Genomic DNA, 27,744 nt, shown 5'->3' on the forward strand with positions numbered 1-27,744 from the left:
GTAGTTTCTTAAAGACAAGAACAAAGTAAACCTTTATGAATTATGAATTAAGTTATATAAATTATGTGGCGCCTCCTATCCATTTACCAAAACCAATAATTATTCAGGACACAGGCACTGAAGAAGCCAATCAGATTTTAGCTGTATTCTACAGTACAACTCTTAGCCCCGCCCATGTCATAAAATCTGTACTGTATCCAAAATTGCCCTCTCTGGGAGGGTATCCCATCCCAGAACACTCCCATCATTTGGCTCTGCAGCGTGCACCACTTGGAAAAACCAGTTAGCCTCAGAAGTGTTGTGGAGGCCATCTTCTGGCAAGATGTGTGTATTCATACATCGGGCGTGTGCCACACTTGCGATCTGTTCACTTGACCTCTTCTCAACTTGCATGACTTATTTCCTGTGTTTGCTCCAAATATTCAAGGGTGTGAAGACCGCAAGTGTTGAACTTTTGAGCACTCGATGTGACACTCTTATACTGTTACATTATAGTGTAAAAATGCACATAATGTTTTCACAGAGCTTTATTTAAACATGGCTATAGATATTTTTTTATAAATGTCTGTGCAGTAGTTCCTGTGTACTGTAACAGGAATGATAAAAACAGGTGTAAATGTTTTACAAAATATACTCATCTCTGCACCAATAAAATATGCAAAACTGCATTTTACTTCAAAAGTTATGGTGAATACAGGTTGATTTTTACTCTTTTTCCCAGTCATTGTAATGGCAAAAAGTGTGCCAAATCAACCTGAATTCACCCTATGCCCCAGTTTCACAGACAAGGCTTAAGATATTCCCAGACTAGAATGCATTTTTGAGCTGTTTTAACTGAAAGCAGCTTGCATCACATATCTTAAAACATGTCAGTGCTATTGTTTTGTCTCAAGATGCATGGCAGTAATGTTAGTTTATTATAAGGCATGTATGCCCTAATTTTGGCTTAGTCTAAGCCCTGTTTGTGAAATTGGGCCTATATGTAATATCTAATTAATTTAAGTTATACTGGACTGTTTTCCTGGACATCTGAGCATGTGAGTTCCTGAACATGATGAAGGATGGGATACTCTTAGCCTCAAATACTGCTCCAAAGCAGTATAACAGAAGATGTGAATTTAGTGTGCGTTAGACCTGAGACAAGTCTTTCGCACTTCCTGTCCCTCGATAATGTCCACTATGTTTTTGGACACCACTACAAATGGCTGTCCCCTCCAATTCTGCACTGCATAAGGGTATAAGGGGTGATTTCGGACACAACACTTTTCTTTATTAGGGGAGTCTGGGATTGGCTGGCACAGAGCTCATTTCTGGGTCAAAAGTTAGTGCTTTCAAAAAAATGTACAGTAGGTATCTGAATGTTTGCCCTCTTGAACCTAAACAGATTTGATCAAGATATTGAACAGACAAAACCTGTTTTCTGTCAGATCAAAAACTAGTCCTCAAATCATTTAGAGCGAGACATTTAAAAAGGGAAAAATGATATATGAAAAGATTGTGAGAGTTGGATGACCCTTGACTTAACATCTAAAAGAAACCTGTTCTGTTTGGGATTGGCAGGAATGCTATTTGGTGCACAAACAAAGTGTGGCATTCAATGCTATCTTTTCTATATACAAATCTACATGTTTGGATTCTCTACAAATACAAACATGCCAAGTTGCAGTGACTGCCTTTTTATTTGATTCAAAAGTGAAAACAGGAAGATAAGCTCCTTACGGCAATAGACTCAAAGTAATGTTTGCTAAGACAAACACCCATTCTTTGAATAAAATAGAAAACCAATTTCACGTTTTAAAAATAAACACATTAAAATCATTTGCTAGTCAATATAAGAATTAGAAATCAGGCAGACATCCAAAATGTCCAAATAAGTCAGGCATCTTTTTCAACATTAAAGCAATTAACTCATGGAATAATGTGTTTCGGAACATTGGACATGCTTTATTTTCAGAACTTTTCACAATTTATTTAAACATCTCACATATACAAAATAGGAACAATAAACTTTGTGGTTTGTTTTGAGAGAGTGGCCTCTGCAACCCTTTAAAATGGATGAACGGTGCTGTCAGTATTAACACTGGGGGGCGTAAAAGAATGTAATGCCTGAAAAAAAGTAAAAAAAAAAAAAAAAAAGTCCGAACAAAACTCTGAGATAACAAAAACAAATGAAACAAAAAGTGAAAACCAGACAAAACCTCAGGTTTAGGAATATTCCACCTGCTTAAAAATGGGGTTATCAGGGGGACCTGTGCAATATTCCTCAGAGACAATACAAAGTAATACAGTAACAGTGGGTTTTTTTCCACAGCTGCATGTTTAGCACCATATAATATCACTGCTTCAAGTATTGGAGCACCTTTGAAACAGGACAGAACTTGAAGTCTTAGTACCAACTAGTGACAACTAGGATGTTGATTATTATTTTCCTTTACACATGAGGTAGTTTAAACCTTACGGGAAAATGTGGTTTTAAACTTCCTCTTTGGAAGATATACAAAGACCACAAAGTGATGTATACTTTCATTGTTTTTATTACACTTCCTTTATTTTACAAAATGATGACATGTCCCATAACATGGTGTTATCCCGTGTCTCTTTGGGCTGCTGTATTAATTTGCATTGCGCAATGCTCCATTCAGTCCATTGGTCCTCTCCGATAGAGCCCAGCTTAAGCAAGTGGATTTGCGGGAAAAAAATCAGCATTCAGTATAAAAAAACACAGAAAGAAGGGCAGAGATTTTTCTTTTTTCTTTCTTTCTCTCGTTTAATTTATCATGAGTCTATTTATTTGAAACAGACTGGGCCAATGTCCAAACCAAACTCTTGATCTGCGCCACCAATGTCCAAAGGTGCAACGTCGAGGATTGGAAGGCGAGATGGTTTATTTGTTCTGTATTCAATGACTGTCTTGCTCCACTGGCCAGTGTGTCTCTGCAGGGACACAACAAAAAGACAAAACATATTAAGTGGCTTTTTTAAAGTTTTTTTGACAAACATCAAACTGTCATGAACAGGCTGTGATGTAAAAATATATGGACAATCCACTGTGACTATAATATTAACTTCTTAAAGGGTTAGTTAACCCAAAAATGAAAATTATAACACGAGAATGAACCTCATTTGTTCTCACACATCAAGTGAAAATGCTTGTTTTTTCGTTTACCACAAGTGATGTGTGAGTTGATTAATCTTTATATGTGAATAAAAGCCTAAATAAAATCTGTTCATCATATAAAGCGATCGAGTCCCCTCAGAAAATTTGGACTAAACTGCTCAATTCATTTGGATTAGTTTTACGATCTCTATGTGAACTTAATGAAGTGTCAAAGTGGTAGTTGAGTAGCTGTCAATGGAGGGACAGAAAACTCTCAGATTTCATCAAAAAAAAATTCATTTGTATTCTGAAGATAAACCAAAGTCTATGGGGTTTGAAACGACATAAGGGTGAGTAATTAAGGATGGAATTTTCATTTTTGTGTGAACTATCCCTTTAAACTCTTATTTTGTACATTTTGTGCTAACTGAATGAAGAATTTGTCTGTTTAATCAAAGTGTAAAAAGAGAACTTACACTGCAGCCATCCTCTAGGACGCTGAAAGTGAAGCGGCTGTTGCCCTCTGCCCTGAGCTCAACATCGTTGGAGCCCTGCAGCAACACAGCCTTCTTCAGGTTTCCATTCTCAGCATCCATGTAGGCGATGCTGTTCTTGCAGTGGTAGGTGATGTTCTGGACTGCCTGGTTGGCCAGCAGACGCATGAAGGCCAGCTGAGTAGCCATGGACTGTGGGCTCAGGGTCTCATCATTGTAAGCAAACTGAAAAGAAAATGGAAGAATGCAACCTTCAGACTACTTTCTCTTTATATATCTTGAACAGTCATTCAATTTGTCCTGTTTCAATACTTTGACTTACCTCAGTACCACCATTGATGGTCTCGCCAAACCAAATGTGTTTCTTCTCCTGGGAGCTTCTGTACCAGTTCTTGTGTGGGATGCTCTCGGGGTGGGCGTGGATGCAGGTTTGGCCAGTAGAGAAGTCGCAGTAGGCCTTGATGGCATCCATGGTGCAGCCCTGGTTGGGGTCGATCCAGTAGAATCCTACAGGCGAAGAAAGCAACATAGATAATTAGGGGAAATCAAAAGAAGTTAGAGTTAGAGCTACTGGAAAAAGCAACACGTGAAATGGCTTTGGTTACTTACCGCTGCTCCATTCTGGGTGGCTCAGCCTGATGTCACGGCAAGTACGGGCAGGGTTCTTCTTTGAGCCCTCGGGGGAAAGCAGATTGTCAATCTGAGTGTTCAAGGACTTGATGGTGGCATCAACCTCATAATCCTTGGCCCTGAGAGAGCCCTGGTCAGCTCTGTACTCATCATAGCCACCAGATGTGTCATATCCACCACCAGATGGACCAGGGGGTCCGGGAAGACCAGGAGTTCCAGGAGGACCCTGCGGTCAAACACACCATTGATTAACCAAATATTGTATTTATGGTTACAACTTTGTGTTTTTCTCTTCATTCAATTTCAAGGTAAGGTATAGTATTTTCTATATTATAAGTATTATATGTATTTATTTTCTTATGTTGTCTTACAATAACAATTAATTGTCTCTGGAAACTATAAATAAAAAAATATCTGCGTAGAAGAAATACTCAAATGCATATATACTTACGGCAGGTCCAACATGTCCAGGAGGACCACGGTGTCCAGGGGGTCCAATAGCACCAGGCATGCCATTTGAGCCGTCCTTACCAGGGGGACCATTAGGACCAGATGGGCCCTGAAGACAAATTGCAGACAACCATTATGCACATTTCCTCAATAGCCTGACAAAATACAAAGTCTTGAGAATGAGAAAGTTACTTACTCTTGGACCAGCAGGACCAGCAATACCAGCAGGGCCACTATCACCAGAAGGACCCTGTAAGACAGTTACATTTGTTCTTGTTGACTCTTTTATGCTCAATCATTTAATAACAGTGGTGGACAAAAAACAAAACAATTATTTCTACTGTGTTACTGTATTTAAGTATTTTTTTTCATTTTGGGAAAATTTTACTTCACTACATTCCACAACAAAATATCATCCTTTTTACTCCACTACATTTCATAAAACATATTGTTCTTCTTTATTTTGAACTGAAGATATCGCCATTCCATCTGAGATTAATTCCATCCAATTCGTGTACAAATTGATTCTTTCCAGTAAACCTGCTGAATTGGTTCAAAAATAACACTGACAATTTGATCCAATTGCATTGATCCAATTGCATCTGTTGTTGAGTCATCAAATCACTGATTCAATGATCTAATCAAAATGAGCCAAGAACAGGGATATTGTCAGAGCTTAAATGTGCATGCAACTGATGGCATGAAACTAATGAATTTTAGTATTGATTATTGTCAATGAAATCATATACAGGTATGATTGACTGTAATGATGATATGACTGTCAGTTACTTGTGAACTAAATCTATTGTAAAAGGGAAAGCTTTTTTATATTTTAGTATATTAAAGTTTGTTTTGATAGTGTGATTGTTTGCTTATCTGCAATACAGATTAAATGTATAAACTAATGTTTATTATTTGTGCTGAACACTGACTAGTTTGACTAGTACTGACTATAATAAATAATTGGTTCATCGATCAGTACGTTTTACTTTTAAATCATGAGTACATTAAAAATCAAGTACTTTTGCACTTTTACTCAAGAAAAAACTGAAAAGGAGTTAATTTACTGGAGTAATAATTGAATAGGGAATCTGTACTTTAACTCAAGTATTTGATTTTTACTTTGTCCACCACTGTTTAATAATTTGTATGAGAACTAAACAAACTGTTCTAACAGACGTTTATCAGCAAAGTTGTACCACTTACATTGGTTCCGGGGATTCCCTGCAGACCAGGATGTCCACGAAGTCCCTTCATGCCCCTATCTCCTTTCTCTCCAGCAACACCCTTCTCACCACGAGGTCCAGATGGGCCCTGTTTAAAAAAGGGAGACAGGAAGTGATTGAAAGGAAGAAACTTTTATAGAAGATATTTACCGGGTCCTTCAGTCTGACACACTTACAGGTGCGCCTCTAACTCCAGCAGGGCCAGCAGGGCCAGAAGAACCAGAAGGTCCCTGAAGGGTGAGTAAATGAAAGATTGTTTAGTTTATTTGTTTATAATTCAGTAAATGCTGTGGCAATGTTCAGTGACACGTACAGATTCACCGCGGTTTCCGGGTCTGCCAACAGCGCCTGATGGTCCGTTGGGTCCAGGAGCGCCGGAAGGTCCAGAGGTTCCTGGGGAACCAGGCTCACCACGATCACCCTGGCAGTTGAAATAGCCCAGTTCAGTTAAATTTTGTTATATAAATATATATATAATAACACAATCTGTTCTGAACTTTAAAGTTTCTTACAAGACTACAGTCTTAGGATAAGCTATACAGACCAATATGAATAAAGGAGCTGTATACCTTAAGGCCAGCAACACCAGGACGGCCAGGAGGTCCATCATTACCAGGGCTTCCCTAAAAAACAACACAGAAGCATATGTAAATATTGAATGACCCTGCAAATTGTGTGTCTTAAGTAAAGTTTAAGTAAAACTGTTACTTACCTCACGTCCAGCCTCACCCTGAGGACCAGTCATACCGGGCATGCCAATGTTGCCAGAGGGGCCACGGGCACCAGGGGCACCAGCAGGACCAACTCTTCCAGGTTCACCCTAAAGTACACAAAAAATCATCAATATTTATTTACCCTGTAACAAGTTAGTTTTGACCAGTTCTGACACAATCAGGAGGTTGTCTGTGCACTTACAACAGGACCGGGGCCACCAGGAAGACCACGGTCACCTCTGGAGCCAGGAAGACCATTGTGTCCACCATTTCCCACCTGACCCTGAGGCCCAGCAGATCCAGGTGCTCCCTATTTTTAAACAGAACAAGTTCACAATGAGACATAATATATACTTGGTAATACTTTGTATTTAACACGGTCTGGCTTGTTCAATAATATATACTTGGTAATACTTTGTATTTAACACGGTCTGGCTTGTTCAACTAGTACTTACAGGTGCACCAGACTCTCCAGGAGATCCCTTCTCGCCAGCCAGACCAGGGGGTCCAATCATTCCATTCTCTCCTGGGGGACCAGCAGGGCCAACATCACCACGAGCACCACGTGGGCCATCCTTTCCTGGAGCACCAGTGGGACCAGCAGCTCCAACAATACCCTAATGGTTGGGATGAAAACCAGATTTCATGTGAGACCATAAAGATAGCATTATATCCTGAAATGAAGCAAGCAGGAGGTTTGAAGTACTAAGTCTGAAGTTAATTTATGGTTATCTAATATAACTCACAGCAGGACCAGGAGGTCCAACTCTGCCAGCAGCACCAGGGAAGCCAGTCAGACCCTAGGATAGAGCCAGATATTCATCTGTCACATGTAGCTACATTCACACAACAAAACAAAAAAAAACTCCTGATAATACCATAAAATAATCCATTAAATCATACTTACAGGGGGACCACTGTCACCACGGGCACCAGGTGGGCCAGCAGGACCAGAAGGACCCTAAAGATGCAGAAGACATTTAGAACAAGTTCAAAATCATAAAAGAGGTACATAAATGTGGTGTCTAGACATCTTTGACTGAGACATAAATTGAATTTATCAATACTACTACACTTGCTCAGATTTTTACAATTATACCTGAGAAGTAAAGTCTCAGTTAGGCATAGCCTATTTCTTTACCAGTAAATGTGCCAAATTAAATGTAGTCTCAAACTTACGAGGGGTCCAGAATTGCCAGCAGGACCAGCAGGACCAGGGGGTCCAGTGTCACCCTTTACACCAGCAGGTCCTTTCTCGCCTCTTTGTCCAGTCTGGCCATCAGCACCCTACAAGAATTATTGTGTCCATGTCATTTTTCAGTGCATGTCTGTTCAGAGTTTATAAAAAAGCTGATTTGGACGTCTAAAATTTCATGTATGAATCACTAAGAAGCATTCTTTAGTTGCAGATTTCAGCAGAAATCATGTGGACTTACAGGGGGTCCAGCAAAACCGGAAGGTCCAGCAGGGCCAGACTCTCCACGCTCTCCCTAAAAGACATGGCAAGACTTGAGCATGAATGCTTGATTCTGAAGTGTTTTTATAGCTTGTGCTCAGTTATTTACTTTTCTAGTTAGTTTCCTCAATATTGGACAATTTGTATGATAGAAAGGATCATGGTATCAATGTGTGATAAAGAAATTATCATAATACTTACAGGCGCACCGCGAGCACCAGCAGGTCCAGGAGGACCGAAGGAGCCAGTCTCACCCTGGAAGAGAACACAGAGGTAAGTTTGATCAAAATTATCTTTACAACTATTTTTGTACTTTTGCCAGTCTTCCAAGTCAATTATTTCTAGGGTATGACTTTTTTTTCAACTGTCCTTAGTCCCAAGGAAGTACTTATAAATGATTTTGGTGATCCCTCAGAACATTTCAGCAACATTCATGCCGAAAGCCATTTGTTCTAAATTGAACAAATTTTAAACTGCGCAATGCTTTGTGTAGTGCATCACATTGATGAAAAGAAACAAACACATGCCGGTATATGTTTCTAATTTGTTTCCCCATATATTCAGAACAGAGTTGTCAGTATCACTGTCATCTAAAAACACATCAGTGATTCATAATATAAACAGTGTTTCAAAGTGATGAGTAAAAATCTGATTTAGACCTCATTTAAATGAATGCAGCAAAGTTAGATTACTGTTAATTATATAGTAAGAATCATACACTGTTGATCACCATTGGTAAATAACCTAACTCCAGTGTTTTTGAATCACGGAATATTGTTTGAAATTTCCGGCAGAGGGCAGCAGTGATTTTCTATATCTGGGCCTATTGTGACAGTTGCCAGCAGGGGTTTCTTCTTCAAGCAGTGATTAATTAGCAAATTGCTTGCCCCTTGAGAAGGTAAGAATAAATTTTAACGTTCTGTTAGTGTCATGCCATTAAATATATACATTTCTATGCTGTCGCTTTTGACATATTATGGTTATGATGTGCAATACATAATGCAAGATCCATAATAAATAGGGGGTGGGAGGGTGGGGGAATCTCTTTGTACTGAGGTAAATCTTCAGTTTCAATGATTTACAAAGATAACAACAATTCTCTGCTTTGATCAGACATAACAGCTGAGAGAATGCTCTTTACCTTGTCACCATTAGCACCGGCGGGTCCAGGGGGTCCACTGGGTCCAGGAGCACCCTGTAAATTAAAGAAAAATACCATACCATCAAAATGTATGCTTTTTTTTATTACGTATATAAAATGAGATCTAGGTAGGGTATACTTACACGGGCACCATCTCTTCCAGCATTGCCCTCAAGTCCTCTGTATCCAGCCTCACCCTGTGGATCAGATAAATATTTTCAGTCAGCTAGGAGTCATACAGGTTTGGAAACATATCCACTATGGAATGCTGTACATGCATCAAAATTTCTCTCCAAAGCAGTTTCATCATTATGGTGAACATGAGCATTGATCCAACTCATACCTTCTCTCCCTTAGGTCCAGGGGTGCCACCGGCTCCACGCTCACCAGGCATGCCAGCAGCTCCCTGGAGTCCAGGGCCACCAGCAGCTCCAGCTGCACCAGGCTCTCCCTGAAGAATACATATTTTGTCAGTTATACTCATAAAAATGATCTGTCTGGATGGTGTATGGTGACACATATACCTACTTTGTTTCCATCAGGGCCAGGAGTACCAGCAGGGCCACGAGCACCAATGGGTCCCTGAGCACCAGAAGCACCAGCGGGTCCAGGGCTACCACGCTCTCCCTAAACAGTGATAAAAGGGAGGAAGAACAGTCATTTATTCTCTAGAACGTGAAAATAAACACAGAACAAGAAATCAGAGATAGGTAGGTCACCTTCACGCCAGCAGGTCCTGATGCACCTTGATCTCCAGGGATACCCTGTTGAGAGATGTTGAATATTTGTAAATGATTTGCATTACATTGTGCGTCCAATATTATGCAAGTGAACCAAAAACTACATAAGCCGCATTGCATGAAAGCCCTGAAAACAATAAATTCTCATTCGTCAATTAAGTACAGGAAATACAAGCTCTCAAGTAAGAATTGACTCAACATCACAAAATATTTAGTGTTATTAAGTAATATATATTTATTTTCTGTATGCACTGCAGAATGTGCATTGTAAATTTAATGCAAGATGTTCATTGTGAGAAGAACTTACTCTATCTCCGGGCTTGCCAGCCTCACCAACGGGTCCAGCGGGGCCAGGAAGACCCTGTTAAAGTTGAATGAGCGACATAAGTTGTTGAGAAGACTCAGTCACTAGATGAACGGGTAGAATGCATACAAGACTATTACAACTTTATGTTATGTTTTGTCTATGACAGTGATTCCCAACCATGGGTACACCCAGGGGGTACATGGAAACCTTTTGCTTTTGCTTTTGTCTGCCTTTCTTACACCTGGCTGTGAACTGCCAAAACAAATAAGCTCAAGCTACAAGCTAAGTTTCTCGCCCACTCTATTGATTGTTTTTAGTTTAAAAGTAATTTACTGTAATAACAACCCCTTTAATAATATTGTATAAAAAATGATCATGTTTAATGATACCCAGTATAATGAAAGTTGAAAGGAACATGTTTTAGTGTAAATAGAGGGTACTTGATCCCTACAGATTATGGGTGTACATGCGACAAAAAAGGTTGAGAAACACTTCTTAGATTTAACATAAGAGTACTTTTAGTAAAGTTTCAGCAGGCATGACGTGACACTGACCTGGAAACCAGGAGCACCAGAGGGTCCCTGCTCTCCTTTATCACCTGGGCCACCCTAAATGAGAATACAACAATCTATTACCACTAAGAAAAAGTGATAAGTAATGTGCTAACACACACATTACATATAATTTTCAGAAAATTTAAGATGGCCTACTTACCACAAGTCCGACGGGACCAGCAGGGCCGTTGTTACCATCAGGACCAGGTTGACCCTAAGTGAAAAGTAAGAAACTGAATCAGAGCAGCTCAATAACTAATGATATGGACGAATAGCATATATTCCCTTCTCTCTCTCTCTCTCTCTGAAACACTTACTCTCAGTCCTGTTGGACCAGCAGGTCCCTTCTCACCAGGCTTGCCAGGCTCGCCCTGCAAGGAGGTTTATTGATGAGCTCAATGATACTTTTTGAATCTCTAAATAAAAGTGAAATGCACAAATCAGAGTAATCACTTACAGAAGGTCCCTTAGGACCGGGGAATCCAATATTACCAGGCTGGCCTCTGGGTCCAGTTGGGCCAGGGGGGCCGGAGCGACCATCTTGACCAGCGGGACCCTAGAATACGGCAAACAAAGCACAATACTTATATTTGTAATATTTTTGTCCTTGCTTTCATTATTACATTTTTTTTTAATTGCATGTTTTTAGAAATTACTTTGGGTAACTCAGAAATGTGTGTATAATATGTATATTATGTGTATAAACAGCGATTGTACTCACAGAAGGCCCTTCCTTTCCAGGGGGTCCAGAACTGCCAGGGCTACCAGGGAGACCCTGAAAAGATTATATCAAGAATGACTGATCTCAAACGTACTTGTGGAATTGTAGAGATTAGGTATATTACATATTTTTCTTGCTTTGTAATCTACAAATTTTCCCTGTCATTATGGACTGAACAGATAAAAAGTAGTGCAAGGCTAATTGTGATACTCACTCTGGCCCCAACAAGACCAGCCTCACCAGCACGACCAGCATCTCCAGGAGGTCCTCGGGCTCCAGGTGTACCAGTAGCACCACGGGCACCAGGCATGCCCTGAAGGTACAAGAGTCAGAGATCAGTGTCTTAAAAAAAAGCATCAGATCAATTTGAAACTGCATGGATTTTCAGAGCTTCAAAGATATATTATTTAGTTTTTATATATAAATGACATGATGGTTAGCGATTTATGCTTTTACGCAGCTAAACTACTGTCACATTCTATATACAGACACTAGTTGGCAAAAGTGATGTCCGGTCTAGGAAAATTGACATCTCACACTTTATTCAAATATTGAAAAATTGTTAAAGATTTTGTAAGCATTTTGCGTAGTTGTGCTTGAAGTCAATTGTTTTATTTGTGATAACGCAATGAAACATGCCTAATTGTGCGACATAATTGTTGTCCAGGCTGTCATACAAAGAAATAATGAACACATGCAAAAACAAGAGAACCAAGAAAATATGAATACCTGTTATGCTGTTATGTTGTTTCCTGTGAGCTTTTTGTTTTTCTACGCATTTTTTTTAATAGTAAAATAAAACCTGTAGCTGTAGTTTGCTGCTTTGGCCAAATCATTTTGTCAGATAAAAACCTAAAAATATATACATAAAATATTTTCCTCAGATTTTGATGGTTTAATCAAACTTTTAGGGCCACTAAAAACAAATACCATCTGAGGATGTCACTTTTGGCGACTACTATAGTTTGAATCAATACAAAACAGGACTTTTAATATCACTTGAATCTTACCATTGGGCCCGATCTGCCAGCCAGACCAGGCAGACCACGAGTACCAGCGGCTCCCTGCAAGAAACGTGAATGTGCATAGATTAATACAAATAAATAATAGAAAACATAACCAATTACATATATGAGTATATTTTATGCTACCAATTAACCATAGGATCAAGTTCAGTAGATGTTTAGCATTATTCTTACGGGAAGAACTCTCACATAATCCACTGTATTTGTTTCTTTTTCTTTTTTAATTTTCTGTACTATTGTTCTGTACTTTTTCTTTCATATCTGTTCCTTGTCCTCTAAACCAACTAAAAGTGGTGATCATATATTTTTATTATTTTGTTTTTGTGACAATTTCTCTGACACTTACAATTAAAATGGAGGTACCCTTACATATCAAAAAATAAAGTTACAAACTTACTCTAGATCCACGCATTCCCAAGGGTCCGGTAGATCCCTGCTCTCCAGTTGAGCCTCTCTTGCCCTCTTCACCAGAAGGACCAGTGGGTCCCTGAGGACCAACACTACCCTGTACGGGAAGCAGACAAAGAAGGAGGTGAACAAGGACATTCAGTTAATGCACAGACTACATAAAATATGCTGAGATGCCTGACAGTGTTTACTCACAGGTTCACCCTTGACACCAGAATCTCCCTTCACTCCAACGGGTCCAGGGTCACCCTGAGCAGCAAAACAGTTCAAAGGTTAGACTGTTTCATCGTTCTACTAATGAGATGTACAAATCAGAATTTCATTATTACAAATGAATGAATGAACATATAGACAGCAGTGATGCACCGACATGAAAAACAAAACGGCAACAGAAAATTTTAAATCTCCTTTTGCTTGAGATGATTTAATAGAACAACTTTCATATTACTTTTAACAAAATTATTAAACTTTGTTTCTTCCTCAATTGGTGTTACTTTTGATTAACATCTTGTCTATTTTTAAAATATTGTTTAAATAAAATTACTGTATAGACCTAAAGAAAGACCTATGTAATTATGTTACTGCTGATCTATTCAATATAAATTTGACTGCAAAATGCTTCAATATAATGATTATGGTTCAATTTTGGATCATTGTCTAGGTGTGGGAGTTTTATCAATTGAAAACGTGTCCTCTTTTAAATCCAATTGAACATGGATGATTTCACTTTCAGAATTTCTGATAATGAATCTGTTAAGGCCCGTTCACACCAAGGCTGATAGTTATAATGATAACCATAAAGATATAGTTCTGAAAATCGTTCTAAATGTAAAATAATAGCAGAGTTCACACAGAGAAACATTGTCTTTGAAATCATGTTTTTTTCCAGCTGATGAAGGATCAAAATAATTGACAGCATATCAGAATCCATCCTGCTTTAAAGAGCTGTAGCATTAAAGCGCCAGACGACAAACCTTAGAATAAACAGAACGATATCGTGCTTTGGTGTGGACACTAATATAGTTATCGTTATAGTTATCGTTCTTGGTGTGAACAGGCCTTTAAAGGAATAGTTTCTCTAAAACATTCCAGCCTGTTTTTTTCTTTCAGCCAAAACCCCAAAATGGCAGCTAACAATTGGGTACATCATTAATACACATTGTGACAAATCACATGGTACTCACAGAAAGACCTCTTGGACCAGAGGCTCCAGAAGGTCCCTGGGGGCCGGGGCCTCCTCTAGGGCCAGGGAAACCAGGGGCACCAGCTATGCCAGGTTGGCCCTGTGGAGGACATCAGATATATATTTTTTTTTTTAAAAAGAAAAAAGAAGAACAAACAAAAAAGAACAAGCACTTACATACAAAGGTTGGATTCATAGAAGTGTTATTTTAAGATAAAGCACTGAGTAAAGACGGTTGAGTAAATGCAAAATCATCTGTTTTATGATGAATTCTGACACTGAAGCTAAGCTTACTTAAAGGTACACTATGTAAATGTTGTCACTTTATCAGTTAATAAACACAACTGCATGCGTCTTCTCTGTTTATGTATATGACGTGTCTATTCCTCAGCGGTTGTCGTCCCACTTGAATATAAACATTTATTATAGGTGTACCGTAGTGATCCGGGATCAAACAAAAACGCGGTTTGGAAGATGGATTCATGATGTACTCGCTCATTATATAAATGTTTGTCAAATTTGTCAAAACTATTTGGCAGTTATTTACCATAATTCAGTTGAAATTGAACTGTAAAATGATTAGTATATTTCTTGTTCAAATTAAGTAGTATGAAACGAATGGAAACTCACAGCTGCTCCCTTAGCACCATTGATACCGTTAGCACCAGGATTACCCTGTAAAAATACAAAGAGAGACACATTATTATTTTTTTCTTAATGAAAATCAGATGAATTTATCTGCAAATATTTAAAATGCACTTACAGGGGGTCCAACTGGGCCCACAGCACCGTTCGTGCCTGGCTCTCCTCTTTGTCCCTGAGGTCCAGATGGGCCATTGGGACCAACAGGTCCAACTTCTCCCTGTGAAATATTATAGACATTTTAAATTACAGATTGTAAAAGAAGGACGGTTGCTGTGATGAATTAAAGGGATAGTTCACCCAAAAAGTAAAATACTATTATAATTTACTCGCCCTCAAATTGTACCAAACCTGTATGAGCTAATTTTTTTCTGTTAAATGCAAAAGGGGATATTGCAAAGAATGTTGGTAACAAGACTGTTGACAGTAGCCATTGACTTTCATAGTATTTTTTTTTCCTACTATAGAAGTCAATGCCTACCATCAACTGTCCGGTTACCAACATTCTTCAAAATATCTTTTTTTGTGTTCAGCAGAAGAAAGAAACTCATACAGGTTTGGAACAACTCGAGGGCGAGTAAATTATGATAGAATTTTAATTCTGAACTATCCCTATAGATATATGTGGAACATGAGATCTAATCAAATGATATGAACAGCCAGTATTAGCTTCTCTTAGAATGAATTCACCAGTTGTCACTCATACCTTAGGTCCAGGGGCACCAGGGAAACCGGGAGGACCAGCTGATCCCAAAGGACCCTGAGAGGAGAGAAAATGTGTTACGTCAACAGGATTATGTCAGAAGGCACATTTTAGGAGACAGAGGGGTCAAAGGGCAGCCAATCCACTCACAGCAGGGCCAGCAGGACCAGTGTTGCCATCAGCACCGCGAGCACCAGCTGGGCCAGAAGGGCCAGCACGACCTCTCTCACCAGGAAGACCACGACCACCCTGTGCAACAAGAGGAATGAGAGTTCAAGTAGGTATGCATTTAAGGCCATTTGTGCTGAAGTCAGAATTGGGATATGCGTTGAGTATTTTCATATCACTGAGAAAATAATAGTATTTGACTTACTCTCTGTCCGGGGGTCCCGTTTGATCCAGGAGCACCATTCTCACCCTGTTGACAAGAGACAAACAAAAGTGTATAAAATATGACACGATAGATTTGAAGTTAGTCATTATACGGGCTAGAAAATGTGCTTTACGGTATGACTAATATTATCAATAATAATAGTAATGCTTGTTATTTTTATAGCATCTTTCACACATAAAATTCAGAACGTAAACGCATAAAACAAATATTTTTTTTATGTAAAGCGTCTTTTGAATTGCACTTCGATTCCACTAAACTGATTTACTTTATGTGAACGTGGCAGGTGCATTTCTTTATGGTCTGAGATGCTTTAGAGTGCTAAGACACACAAGTTTTTAATATTAGCATGTTTGAAGTATGTTTTTTTTTTTAGATTGTGCTGGGTTTAACCCTGTGAGAAACCTTTTTTATTCTAGTAACGTTTTGGAAGAAACAAAGTTATATAAATGGTAAAAAATAAAAGGTAAAAACCTAACATATAGTTTTATAATACTTTTTTCTCGCTATGAAAATAGCCACATAAGCTGGCATGGCACACACACTTTAGGGTGCTAAACTTTTACATCATGTGTGATTATTACCTTAGCACCAGCTGATCCAGGCTCTCCTTTGCGTCCATCAAGACCAGTGTAACCCTGATGAACGAGAAATTAAGATCATGGCTATTTAGGAGATTACTTACAAAACATGTCTGTCTCTAGAAGCACTTGAAACTACATGTAAGCTCTCACTTCAGTATATCTTCTATGAGAAATGTTAGAATTGATATCTGTAAGATTGCAATGTCTTTCCTCAACACTGAGCACTTACTCTGTGTCCCTTCATGCCAGGGAGTCCAGGAGTTCCTGGGAATCCACGAGCACCCTGTAGAACAGAGAGCAAAGATGAAGCTCCTTACTGAGGTAGATACAAACATGCTTGATTTAAAGAAAAAAAAGTATAGTTTGATGCCTTACCTGTGATCCAGGTGTTCCTCTATCTCCAGGTTTTCCAGGTCTGCCATTGTTACCCTTAGAGAGAAAAATTCAAGAGGAGGTCAAGACACAGTTAATGCATGGTCAAGTTATCGTTTCAGCATTAGCTCATGATATCACAGCACTCACATCTTCACCATTTTTGCCAGGAGGTCCAGGAGGACCACGAGAACCAACAGCTCCCTGTTATGAGATGATAGAGGAGAAAAAAACAGCTTTTAAGTTCAAAGGTCATCTCCAAACTGTGCGAAACAATGTTGACCAAGAACACTTACAGCCTGTCCGGGCTCTCCAGGCTCACCAGCATGTCCTTGGAATCCTTGAGGTCCCTATATATTCATGGGAAAAGGAATAAAAGAATGTCACATTTAGGTTTTAAGTGCCATATATACTCACAGGCTATATGCAAAATGATATTTGATGAAATGACTGATTATTGAATTAATAATTACTCTAAATCACTCAATTGTATTTAAATTTTTATTGAAACAGAATCAAATCTACATTTGCAATCCAGTTAAAAAGATTGAAATACTCACAGGGGAACCAGGGGGTCCGGCTGGGCCTCTGGGTCCTTGCAAACCCTGAGAAAATGAAAGTGAAAGTAAACATGAGTGGCTCAGTATGACCAGCAATGGTTTAGCTAGTATGATGAATGTTTTATCAAAAATAAAAGGTCCAATCTTTAATTTGCAGGACACTGCAACAGTAATACAGCAAAGAAAGTTGTGCAAATCATCATACTTTAGTACTGAACTGTTCGAGTATTTAATACACAGTTAATACAAACTTAATATTAATATATTTAATATTAGCAGAAAGGATTCACAACTGAAATAGAATTGAAGCTGATATTAAATGAAATTGACTCACCATTGGTCCAGGGCCGGGGTCAGATCCTTTCCCGCCATCATATTGAGCAGCAAAGTTCTACAAAAGTAATTGAGCAAATATTTAGTAAAATGTATTATTTTAACTTATTTTAACTTTTATAATACTGAACTTAATATTCCACTACCATTAAAAAAATATTCAGAAAAAAGTGAAGACATTCTCTAAATGTTTCTTATTTCATACTTAAATTATGAAGCTGTTTCTATCCTTACATTGTAAATAAATACAGCTCACAGCCATTTTGGGGCCAAGGTTCAGGGCAAAGGTTAAAGGTCAAATGTTAAATACGACTCGGTCATGGGTTAACGGGAGGAGCAGAAGCCTCGAATATAACTACCCGTAAGATTTAATCGCTCGACCGCTGTTGGAAATAAAAAATGTCTGGAAAAGTTTTTGGTTTGAAATGGAAACTTACTCCACCAAGACCAGGGGGGCCGGGAGGGCCGGGAGGCCCATTAAGTCCAGGTCTGCCGGGTTTTCCATCTGGTCCTTTAGGACCCTATGTAGAACAAGAACAAATAACAAAATTAAGCTAATTGTGATTGCTCTTATGTTATAAAATGTGAGGTAAATCTGTAATGTTGACGTGAACTAGCCACTATGCTAGTGTAGTGAAACTGAAACTATACAAAACATACATAAGAGCTCTTTTCCTGTCCATATGTCCTTATAGATAATGGTTTAACGAAACACCTTGTAATAATGCTCTGAAATGTAGCCTTTGGCCTATTTTAAACATAACTTTAATTCTGAAAAATGACGGTGTAAACTTACCCTCTCACCTCTGGGTCCTTTTGGTCCCCTGAGGCCCTATTTATGGACAAATATAATCAGACAACAGGCACAGACCTATGGTTTAAAGTCTAACATTTTACTGTCAGGCATTCATATGAAGAACGTTAGCTTTTCATATGCATGTTATGCAGTGTGCATTTTCAGGTTTGAGTTCTACACTCATCACCATAAACATGAACATAACCTTAATATAATTGCACATAGAAAAGTGAATAAATAAAAAGAGGATTTATTTATTCCCCTTTTTGTGTCATGTGATGTGCAGTAGCTCATATCAAAAGCATTTCTTGAGTTCTTCAAACTACAAACATGCAAATTAGTCTGCAAAAAGAGTTATGACATGCACTGTTCATTTTTCATCAGTAAATACTATTAACTGCATGCGTGGAATTAGATATTAGATATTAATGAAGGTAGCAACAGAGGTGCTTGAAGGAGCACACAGGCCTAGAGCAGGACGCTGAGCCTGTCCCACTGACGTTCCTCATTATGCTCCTTTAAGCACCTTCTGTTATTGGTGATCAATACTGTCATGTGATATTCAGGTGAACAGTTTGACTCAATCCCAAATAATATCCCATATTTATGCCAATTCCAATAATCTATGCTATGCATGTCCACTTGAGGGAACTGCTGGGCAAAATCCACCAGGATGGAGGAATTTCTGCAGCATGTTGATTTTGTTACTTTGAGTCCACCTCTTCAGCAGGCCATCTAAAAAGGGTCCATTGTGCCCAGGCTGTCTGCTAGGCAGGGTAAGGTGATCTCTAGTTTCACTGACATTAGCTTGAGCCAATGGACCGCTTTCCTCCTCCCTGTCACAGACAAGACGGAAAACCCCAGAAATAATCCAAAATGCTCTGTATTTGAGATTGACCAAAGGATCTTTTCACCGAATATCATCATTTGCTTGGAGATTTGGGATCAGATAAGGTAAATATCTCTAATAATACAATTGAAATAACTTCATGCGAGTGTACTGACCGCTGTATGATGAAGATTGGGGGTGGAGGAAGAAAACGGAAAAACAGGGAGAGAAAAAGAGATAGACAGAGGTGACTGATTAGAGTTATGCACTCCACATAATGTTGAAATACAGTAACGTTCATAAAAACCAGATAAGTCTATTATACATCATTCTAGGCTTCACTTAGCGTAAGGATTTCGGAAGAATACAACAGAATACTGTACGTTTATGATAAATACAATATACTTACATGCAAAAATCAATGTGTTAAAATGGAAGAATTGTGCCTTTTTTATGTTTTTTGCATTGTTGAGACAATGAGAGGACCTGATTATAGTAGGCCTGGATTTAATTTAGTGTCTTTTGCTGTAAAACAATAAAAGATTACTATCTTTCAGTTAAATGTGCTGTTTTTGATAGAGCAACTGTACGAATGGATGTAAAATTTGTAGTGTAGTGTCTAAGAAAATTATAACACAAAGCAGCATACATTTATTCCTAGTAAATATACTAATTTCTGTACTGGCTTAATTTACTAATTAATTGCTGATTAATTTGAGTTCAAATAAAGTAATCATAGTATGAGTAAATCTCTCTAAAAATATATTTCTTAAGTGAATTAACAAACATGCAATATTTGTATTGTATATATTAATTATATATAAATATGTTAATATGTTTTAATACAAATATATACTGTTCTATAGAGTATTTATAATATAATAGTGTCCTAGGCTGAATGTAGTTATTGATTTATTTTAGCAAGTGAGTTATATACAGTAGAGGTTGTCAGGTACTATAACCCTGTAGAGGTTATCAGGTATTGTTTGCATGCTTAGGCCTTCCGGTTGCATTGCCAACTATGAACTATGAACCCACTGAACGAAATAGTTTTATCCTATAGGAGCTACGTGTCATTTCGTTTATTCTCCACCAGGTGGCGTATTTGACTACAAGGTGATATAGTGGAATATATGACCTAATGCCACTTTAAATGTCAGTTTACTTAGTTTTCAAAAAAAAAAAAAATGCTACATTTAAAGGTAAGAATATTTTACTAAAACATTTTGTGTTTTAGAGGCATAAAATCGATTTTATGATAGGCCTATTATTTCCTGTCACTCTGCATATATGAGTCTTTACATTTGGGTATTATTTAAAAGAACTTGTTGCTTTTTATACTTAAAAGAGTTCATTTAAATGAGATAAGAATATAAATCAGTTCATTTTTATAGGATGTTGCTTAAATGTGATGTAACAGGCTTCAGCCAGCAGGGGGCAGATTTTACAGACCCCCCCCCCCCCCCCTTTAATTAAAAAAGCCACTTCTACAGCACCCTAACCATAAACTAAACACGTTTAACCAGCTGTCCTTGACTATATTTTTTAAACTTTCTTTCTATATACTTAATATTTGATAACTATGCCATGTGTTTCCGTTTCTCAATTGCAACAGATGAAAATATCCAAGACCACGAAGTATCCATTAAAAGGATCCGCTGGATTTTACAGTGGAAAGCCAAAAGGAAACGCCTCAATTCTTCAGATGTAGTTCTAGCTTTCCTTGAGGTAATTTTCCCAGCAAGGTTCAACCAAACAAGCGGAGCAAATCCAGTAGAAGAAGAAAGAAAAAGCCTTAAGATCCTTGGTTAGACAAAAAAAAAGCATATTTCAGACTTACATTGGCATGATGCTAGGTACGAAGTCACTGCAAGCAGCAACAGAATCCGGGTATCCACAAAGCTGAGCATGTCTAAACCGACATGCAGACTCCTTGTGCTGCAGTGCCCTGGTTTAATTCAAGCAGGCATACAGTTGTGGTATAAACTCCAAACTTAGCAGGAACCTGCTGCCGTGATGCTAGAATAATAAAGAGCAACCAGCCCTATTTATATGGCAGGAGGTTCCCTTGACTGCGTGTCCAGAGTGAGCCCCCAAACCAATGGGAGAGAGAGACTATATGACTCTCATCCTAGCACTGCCCTCATCCCAGCCTCTCTCTCTTTCTCTCAAACTTTGGCAATGCTCTGACAATGATGACGAGTACAACGTTTTAATTAGATCCATTCTTTTGAGGACGTGGACATGGTCGAGGTTTAAAAGAGAATAGCTTTGCGTTTTTCTCAGGCTTTTCAGTGGCTCTTATAGGATGGATGGGTCCGAGCGCGTCAAGCGGACACTTGTGGCACATTTTGCGCATTTAACGCATCTTCACAATGCGCTTCTGACCCCGGGAACGGGAGATATAGCCTGTCTAACTGAAGAATAAGCGCTATGCAGGCTTAATAAGTCAGGCTTAGACGCTGTGAAAACGCACATCACCTTATGACCAGGTTGTCATATTTTTGCCTTTTTACGCACTAAAACCTATTTGCTTTGTCTTGTAGATAGCGCACACTGAAACTTTTTAAAACCATTTTTAGACTATTATAAAGGATGGCCACAGTCAGCAATTAGTTTTGTTTTCTAAACCATACATTGCACTTGTATGTGGGTCAATGGCCTGGTGATCGTTTTTCACAGGATCTATTAAGTTTTTCAGAGTTACATTCAAATTTTAATTCAGACAAATTCTTCAGTGTTGAACGTTTTTAGGGTTATGAATAGAGTCGTGATATATTTGTGGGGCTTAAAATAAGTCTGGGTGGTAGAACTGTCAAGGGATCATTGAAAGACTGAAATTGTTGGAAAAAGAACATTTTGGAGTAGTTCGATATTTGTATTCATTCATTATTTTATTATTATTATTTCTAAATAAAGTAAATAAAGTAAGCAGTTGAGCATTAAAAAAAGATAAATAATAAAAATTCTCCTGCAAATCAGTGTTGCATAACTGACATGCAGGAAGCCATTTTGTTGTCATGTGACAAGAAAAACCCCTTAAGACCCTCACGACTTTAAAAATATCATGTTTTTGTCACTTTAATGAAAATTCATGTTTTGTGTGATAAAATAATACGATTTTAATATCCCTAATCCCTATAGCTTTCGGTCAAGTGTCTGAATAAATAAAATTAAAAAAAAAAGATTTCGGTAACACTTTATTTCGATGGTCCCCCAACATACATCCTACCAACTATAAGTAACTTTGCAACTACATGTCAACTAAATCTACTAAACCTTAACCTAACAGTCTAATGAGAGACAGTTGACATGTAGTAAAGTTACTTATAGTTAGAGTGTCTAAATTGTACCATTAAAATAAAGTGTAACCAAGATTTCTCATTTTTTTCTCATTCTTGTATGTCATTTATCCATACATAGATGACCAATTGGCTGGCCTCAGGTTTTTTTTCTTCATTTTTTAAACTCTTGAGCAGATATTTGCTGAAGACCTTCGCTTTAGTTCTTTAGACGGAAGAGTAAAGAGTAAAGGCCGGTTTGAGAGATCTAGTTTCAGATCCTCCTTCCTCAGTGCAGCTCTGGCCACAGGACCAGACATGTCTGTACCCAGAATACACCACTTAGTCTTCTGCAGAATGTGGCGTCCGGAACCTATGGCATGTTCACCAAAACACACATTTACTTTAGTTTGTTTAGTTAGTTTTGTTTAATCTGAATTTACCAGAAAGAACACCACAAAAATGAGTATGCATGTGCTTTCTAGCCTTTAATCATTAATAATATTTAACTGGCTGTATGGGATCCAACACTAATTAAGGGCCGGTTGACACAGAATGGATTTTTTTAATTTCCACTACGCTACTTTTCCATTGTTTTTCTATGTAAACACTGACTAGATGGACGTGTTTGACTGTTGCACTCTCATCTTTTGCAGCACCTGTGTTCGAAATCACCCCCTACACCCTCCTTCAGTATTCTCTACATTAGTTTGTTAATTTAGTCCACTTGAAGGAGTGAATGAAAACGAGTGACACTTTTCGGAAACTTTTGCATAGTTTGAGCTTGCTGTTAAATGGTAAACTAGCAAATATAAACCTTAATTAAACAATTTAATACCTGTATGATGTGCTGTATGGCATGACTCTCACAGTGCATTCTGGGTATTTTCTAGCTGTTGAGTGTACATCAGTTGTACACTCCTTATTGTGGTGCATTATGGGATTGAATGAGTGCACTCGATAACTTCCATTATGGTTTTGGACACCACTACAAATGACTGTCTCCTCAAATAGGGCCCTATTTAAGGGTATAGGGGGCGATTTCGAACACAGCCAGAGTCTTGCGCAAAACGCGGAGCTCAAAAAACACGTCTCTACAGTTTGAGATTTTTTTTCGGCCTGTTGACCTGCGTCTCGCTTTTTTATCAGCAAAAATGTGTTCTGTGGTAGGACCGGTTCATACAGAACATGTTTTTGCTGTTAATAACCCGAGAAGCAGGTCAGAGGACCAAAAAAAAGTAACTTTTTTAAAAAGTTGAACTTCTTTAAACTTTTTAGAACGCCTGTCATGCGCAATCGTTGAAGTTGTCCATCTAGTGCGTGTTTGCACTGAAAGAAATTGGGAAAATGCTTTCTGTGTGAACAGCCCCACAGCATCAGTTGTTTTTCACTACAGGATAGGCTATTGCAGTTTACAGTAATGCTATATTGTTAGGAAACTCGGTACTATTATAAGGAGTATAGAAGATGCATTTGTGTTGTCCATGAATAGGCTCACATGCACACATAAGCATGTGATATAATGTATAAGTGATTCATAATGATTGAGCAGATGCTATAAGTGCAAATAACATTAGATTATATAGCATACAGTTTTCATTGTATGGATTGCATTTGTTAAAATCATAAATTGATGCTGATTTATTGGCAGCACTCCTAACCCTAACCATATCAGCCTGCAGTAAATGTGTCCTTGAAGTTCCTGGAAGAGAGTCACTGTTTTGGGCACAAAATGAAGCTTTTTGCACTTATTGTAAATAGAAACTCTGTAATGATAACTGATGTGAAAGTATGTTTGTTTTCTTCAGTTTAATAAACTCCCAAGGTCTGTTACAGCCCACCCACTGTTTAAATAGTTAATTGAACAGGATGGGAAAGTTCATAGACTATGAGTACTTAATTAGACTCCTCAGCAGGACTAACTGTAACACACTCATTAATGTCACAAGTGTTAATGACGTCTGTACAGGCTGATTCCACATGGGTTTGACAAGTACTTCTTCTGTACTTAAGTAGGAGACACTTTCTGGGGTTTTTCTTGTCAGTCATAAACTGTGGCAAATAATAATATTGTGAATATACATCAATAGGCCTAAAGAAGATGAATAACACGCTTTCTTAAAATGGCACTCCGCTGTTTCTTTCCTTAGGGCTTCAATTCTCTGCGCCAGAAAAATATTAGTCATTGCTGGAATGTCCAGGCAACTTGCTTGTAGTTAAAGCTGGGAAAGCATTGAAGGGGAGGAGCAAATAAGAGCAAATGTGTTTCAAAGATGGCCAGGCACTGCAGCATGTTCAGTCAAACATGGAGTTCAGCAGAAACTAGACAAGAACAGTGCTTGTGTACTGCAATAGTGAACTAGAAGATGAAATTGAGAAAAACATACTCATAGAGTGTGCTGAACTGACCTTATTCATATAACAACGATTCTTATATTGTATAAGCAACTTTTAACTTTTTTACAAGTTATACAAGATTCAACTATTTTTTAAGTCAGTTTAATGTAATTTAAGTTGAAATGACTTAAAAATCCAAGTTGATTGTACTTAAAGATTTAAGGCAGCAATTTTTTTACTGTGATATTGCATACATATAATTATTGTTAATAATAGTTTTATTATTTCTATTTTGCATTTTGTTTTACAAAACATCATATTTATTGTCAAATAAATAAAATAATCTCGTATGGTTCTGCAAACTGTTACATTTTCCATATTGAACAAGAATACCCATTTGTCTGGAAGGTGCAGAGGATCCTTTTATTTCAATTCCATTGCTATTCTGTTTATTATTTATTCTGCATTTGGTCTTAGCTTTATAGTATATGCCTATTGTGCAGTAAAATAATAAATAACATTAAGTCATACTCATTATAGAACCCTTGATTCAAAACGGTTCTGAAACAGGGTAAAGACTTAGTTTGTTCATACGCCATTCACTTTCATTACAATAGACCCAGATCAAATAATATTGGAGATCTCTTTTGTGCTTTTCAGATGTTGCTCCGCTTTTTATTGTCGGCCATTTTGCAGAACTCTCCTTTTTCCACTGAGGTCTCCAGACTATGAGTGATCTGCTGGTGCTGTATGTTGTTGGGTTCCAGATGTGCTGAGCTCAGGCATCGTTTTATTGGCTGCGCGCTCAACCCAGTTTCCGCGTCTCAGATTTCTCCACATCCAGAGGCAGAGCAGAGGAGGTACATGGACCACAGTACACTCATGTTAGAGTTGATCCCCTGTACACCTGCCAGCTAGCTGCAACATGATCAGTACAAGACTCTCATACCAGTGTGGCTGTCACAGCATGTAGCTAATGCACTCAGACACAAGCGTGAAAACCAAATGTACACAATGTAGGATCACAGGTAAACTAAGGGGCCAAGAGACAACGCAAACATTTATTCATTTATCTGACGCTTTTATCCAAAGCGACTTACAATTGCTATATATGTCAGAGGTCGCACGCCTCTGGAGCAAACATAATATTTAACAAGATAACCTATGTTTATTTAGTGTTTTTATGGGCAAAGGGACTTGAGTTGGCGCTTCCCCTGAGGAGAGTTCCTAAAGATCATTCTTGGAGGTGTAGACGCACCCAAGTAAGGCATTCTCAGTCATCCATGTATTTAAACACCCGGCCTTCTCACTGACTGTAGGTGGTGCTGGCATAGAGACTTCAACACTCGCAGTTCTCCCTCTTACCTCTTTATTTATATATACCCTCTACATACATACATATATATATATATATATATATATATATATATATATATATATATACTGTATATATATATATATATATATATATAATTATTCTTTTGTAACACTTGGCATATATATGTATACATGTATGAATATATGTATGCGTGTTTGTATATATATATATATATATCACAATAGGTGGATGCCAGGTGGATGCTGCACATTGGTGATGGTTGAGGAGATTCCCCCTCCTATGTAAAAGCGCTTTGAGGTCCCAGAAAAAGCGCTATATAAATGTTACGAATTATTATATATATATATATATATATATATATATATAGCTTATATATAGTGAAACTCGAAAAATTAGAATATTGTGCAAATGTTCATGTATTTCAGTAATTCAAATTAAAAGGTGAAACTAATATATTTATATATCTATATACATATGCATGATTATACTTTTCAGAGGCTGACATTTCTGTATTTAAAATCCTTTTATTTATTGATTTCAGGTAATATTCAAATTTTCTGAGATTTTGAATTTGGGGTTTTCATAAGCTGTAAGTTATAATCATCAAAATTATAACTTTTGCACGATATTTGAATTTTTCGAGTTTCACCTGTGTGTGTGTGTGTGTATATATATATATATATATATATAATTATTATTTTATTTTTTATTTTTTAATCTTTTAATTTTTTATAAAAAAATATAAAATAATAATATATATATATATATATATATATATATATATAAAATTATGACACATGGCATGTGGAAGTGATGTTTCTTTGTGATAGTGAGAAAAAGTCCAAAATATAAAATTCTCTATCTTCAGCTAATGGCATGTAATATGCTCCACTGTAAAAATTGCATTCTTTCAACAGATATATGTGAATATATCCCATCTATATTATCCAATGACATATTATTATAGATACACTACTGGTTGGTAAGAGTTTTTGAAAGAAGTTTCTTATGCTAACCAAGGTTGCAAAAATACAGTGAATAGTAATACTAAGCAATATTATTAAAATTTAAAATAACCTTTTTAGTTTAATATATTTAAAAATACAATTTATTCCTGTGGTGCAAAGCTAAATTTTAAGCATCATTACTCCAGTCTTCAGTGTCACATGATCCTTCAGAAATCATTCTACTGATTTTCTGCTCGAAACATTTCTGATTATTTTGAACAGTTGTGCTGCTTAGCCTAATATTTTTGTTGATTGTTTGAAAAAATAGAAAGTTCAAAGGAACAGCATTTATTTGAAATATAAATATTTTGTAACATTATAAATATCTATACTGTCACTTGATTATTTTAATGCATTCTTGCTGTGTTAAAGTATTACAACAAAATTCTGACCCCAAACGTTTGAATGGCAGTGAATGTTAAATA

General features: G+C 37.5%; 1 protein-coding gene and 2 long non-coding RNA genes across 4 annotated transcripts; 2 read left to right on the plus strand and 1 right to left on the minus strand.

Moving 5' to 3' along the window:
• Nucleotides 1-1,919: 1,919 nt before the first annotated feature.
• col1a2 (collagen, type I, alpha 2) lies at nt 1,920-21,543 on the minus strand. 2 transcript variants are annotated; one of them, XM_077196056.1, is made up of 50 exons: nt 21,196-21,389; nt 19,532-19,533; nt 18,527-18,562; nt 18,168-18,251; nt 17,732-17,788; nt 17,398-17,442; nt 17,134-17,187; nt 16,988-17,041; nt 16,841-16,894; nt 16,695-16,748; nt 16,466-16,519; nt 15,864-15,908; nt 15,641-15,739; nt 15,494-15,547; nt 14,909-15,007; nt 14,776-14,820; nt 14,147-14,245; nt 13,158-13,211; nt 12,952-13,059; nt 12,540-12,593; nt 11,744-11,842; nt 11,530-11,583; nt 11,266-11,364; nt 11,126-11,179; nt 10,969-11,022; nt 10,809-10,862; nt 10,255-10,308; nt 9,927-9,971; nt 9,736-9,834; nt 9,551-9,658; nt 9,351-9,404; nt 9,208-9,261; nt 8,268-8,321; nt 8,047-8,100; nt 7,790-7,897; nt 7,518-7,571; nt 7,357-7,410; nt 7,066-7,227; nt 6,813-6,920; nt 6,610-6,717; nt 6,467-6,520; nt 6,211-6,318; nt 6,074-6,127; nt 5,878-5,985; nt 4,868-4,921; nt 4,673-4,780; nt 4,201-4,447; nt 3,914-4,098; nt 3,574-3,816; nt 1,920-2,934 (listed from the first exon to the last, which is right to left on the minus strand). In XM_077196056.1, exons 1-50 carry the CDS (start codon nt 21,263-21,265, stop codon nt 2,788-2,790), a joined length of 4,059 nt encoding a protein of 1,352 aa, XP_077052171.1. In that variant the 5' UTR covers nt 21,266-21,389; the 3' UTR covers nt 1,920-2,787. The 2 variants fall into 2 exon arrangements, with proteins under 2 accessions (XP_077052171.1, XP_077052170.1); XM_077196055.1 differs by lacking the exon at nt 19,532-19,533 and having other exon boundaries at nt 21,196-21,543.
• Nucleotides 13,158-14,272, plus strand: LOC143702350 (uncharacterized). The gene is made up of 2 exons (XR_013190430.1): nt 13,158-13,234; nt 14,073-14,272. It is a non-coding gene; the product is annotated as an uncharacterized LOC143702350 (long non-coding RNA).
• On the plus strand, nt 16,712-25,771 carry LOC143702349 (uncharacterized). Its single transcript, XR_013190429.1, has 3 exons — nt 16,712-16,786; nt 19,372-19,480; nt 25,634-25,771. It is a non-coding gene; the product is annotated as an uncharacterized LOC143702349 (long non-coding RNA).
• The last annotated feature ends 1,973 nt before the right edge of the window (nt 25,772-27,744 follow it).

The sequence above is a fragment of the Siphateles boraxobius genome, unplaced genomic scaffold (assembly GCF_051911475.1).
Source record: "Siphateles boraxobius isolate OS27281-9 unplaced genomic scaffold, OSU_SipBor_1 35, whole genome shotgun sequence".
NCBI lineage: Eukaryota > Metazoa > Chordata > Actinopteri > Cypriniformes > Leuciscidae > Siphateles > Siphateles boraxobius.

What these genes read in the sequence shown, in the direction of transcription:
- col1a2 (XM_077196056.1), bottom strand. Translation starts at nt 21,265, where the DNA reads ATGCTCAGCTTTGTGGATACCCGGATTCTGTTGCTGCTTGCAGTGACT. An exon ending in CTGGCAGATCGGGCCCAATG is followed by an intron (nt 11,843 to 12,539) that starts GTAAGATTCAAG and finishes TTGTACCTTCAG; the next exon opens with GGCATGCCTGGTGCCCGTGG. An exon ending in CCGGAAACCGCGGTGAATCT is followed by an intron (nt 6,128 to 6,210) that starts GTACGTGTCACT and finishes CTCACCCTTCAG; the next exon opens with GGACCTTCTGGTTCTTCTGG.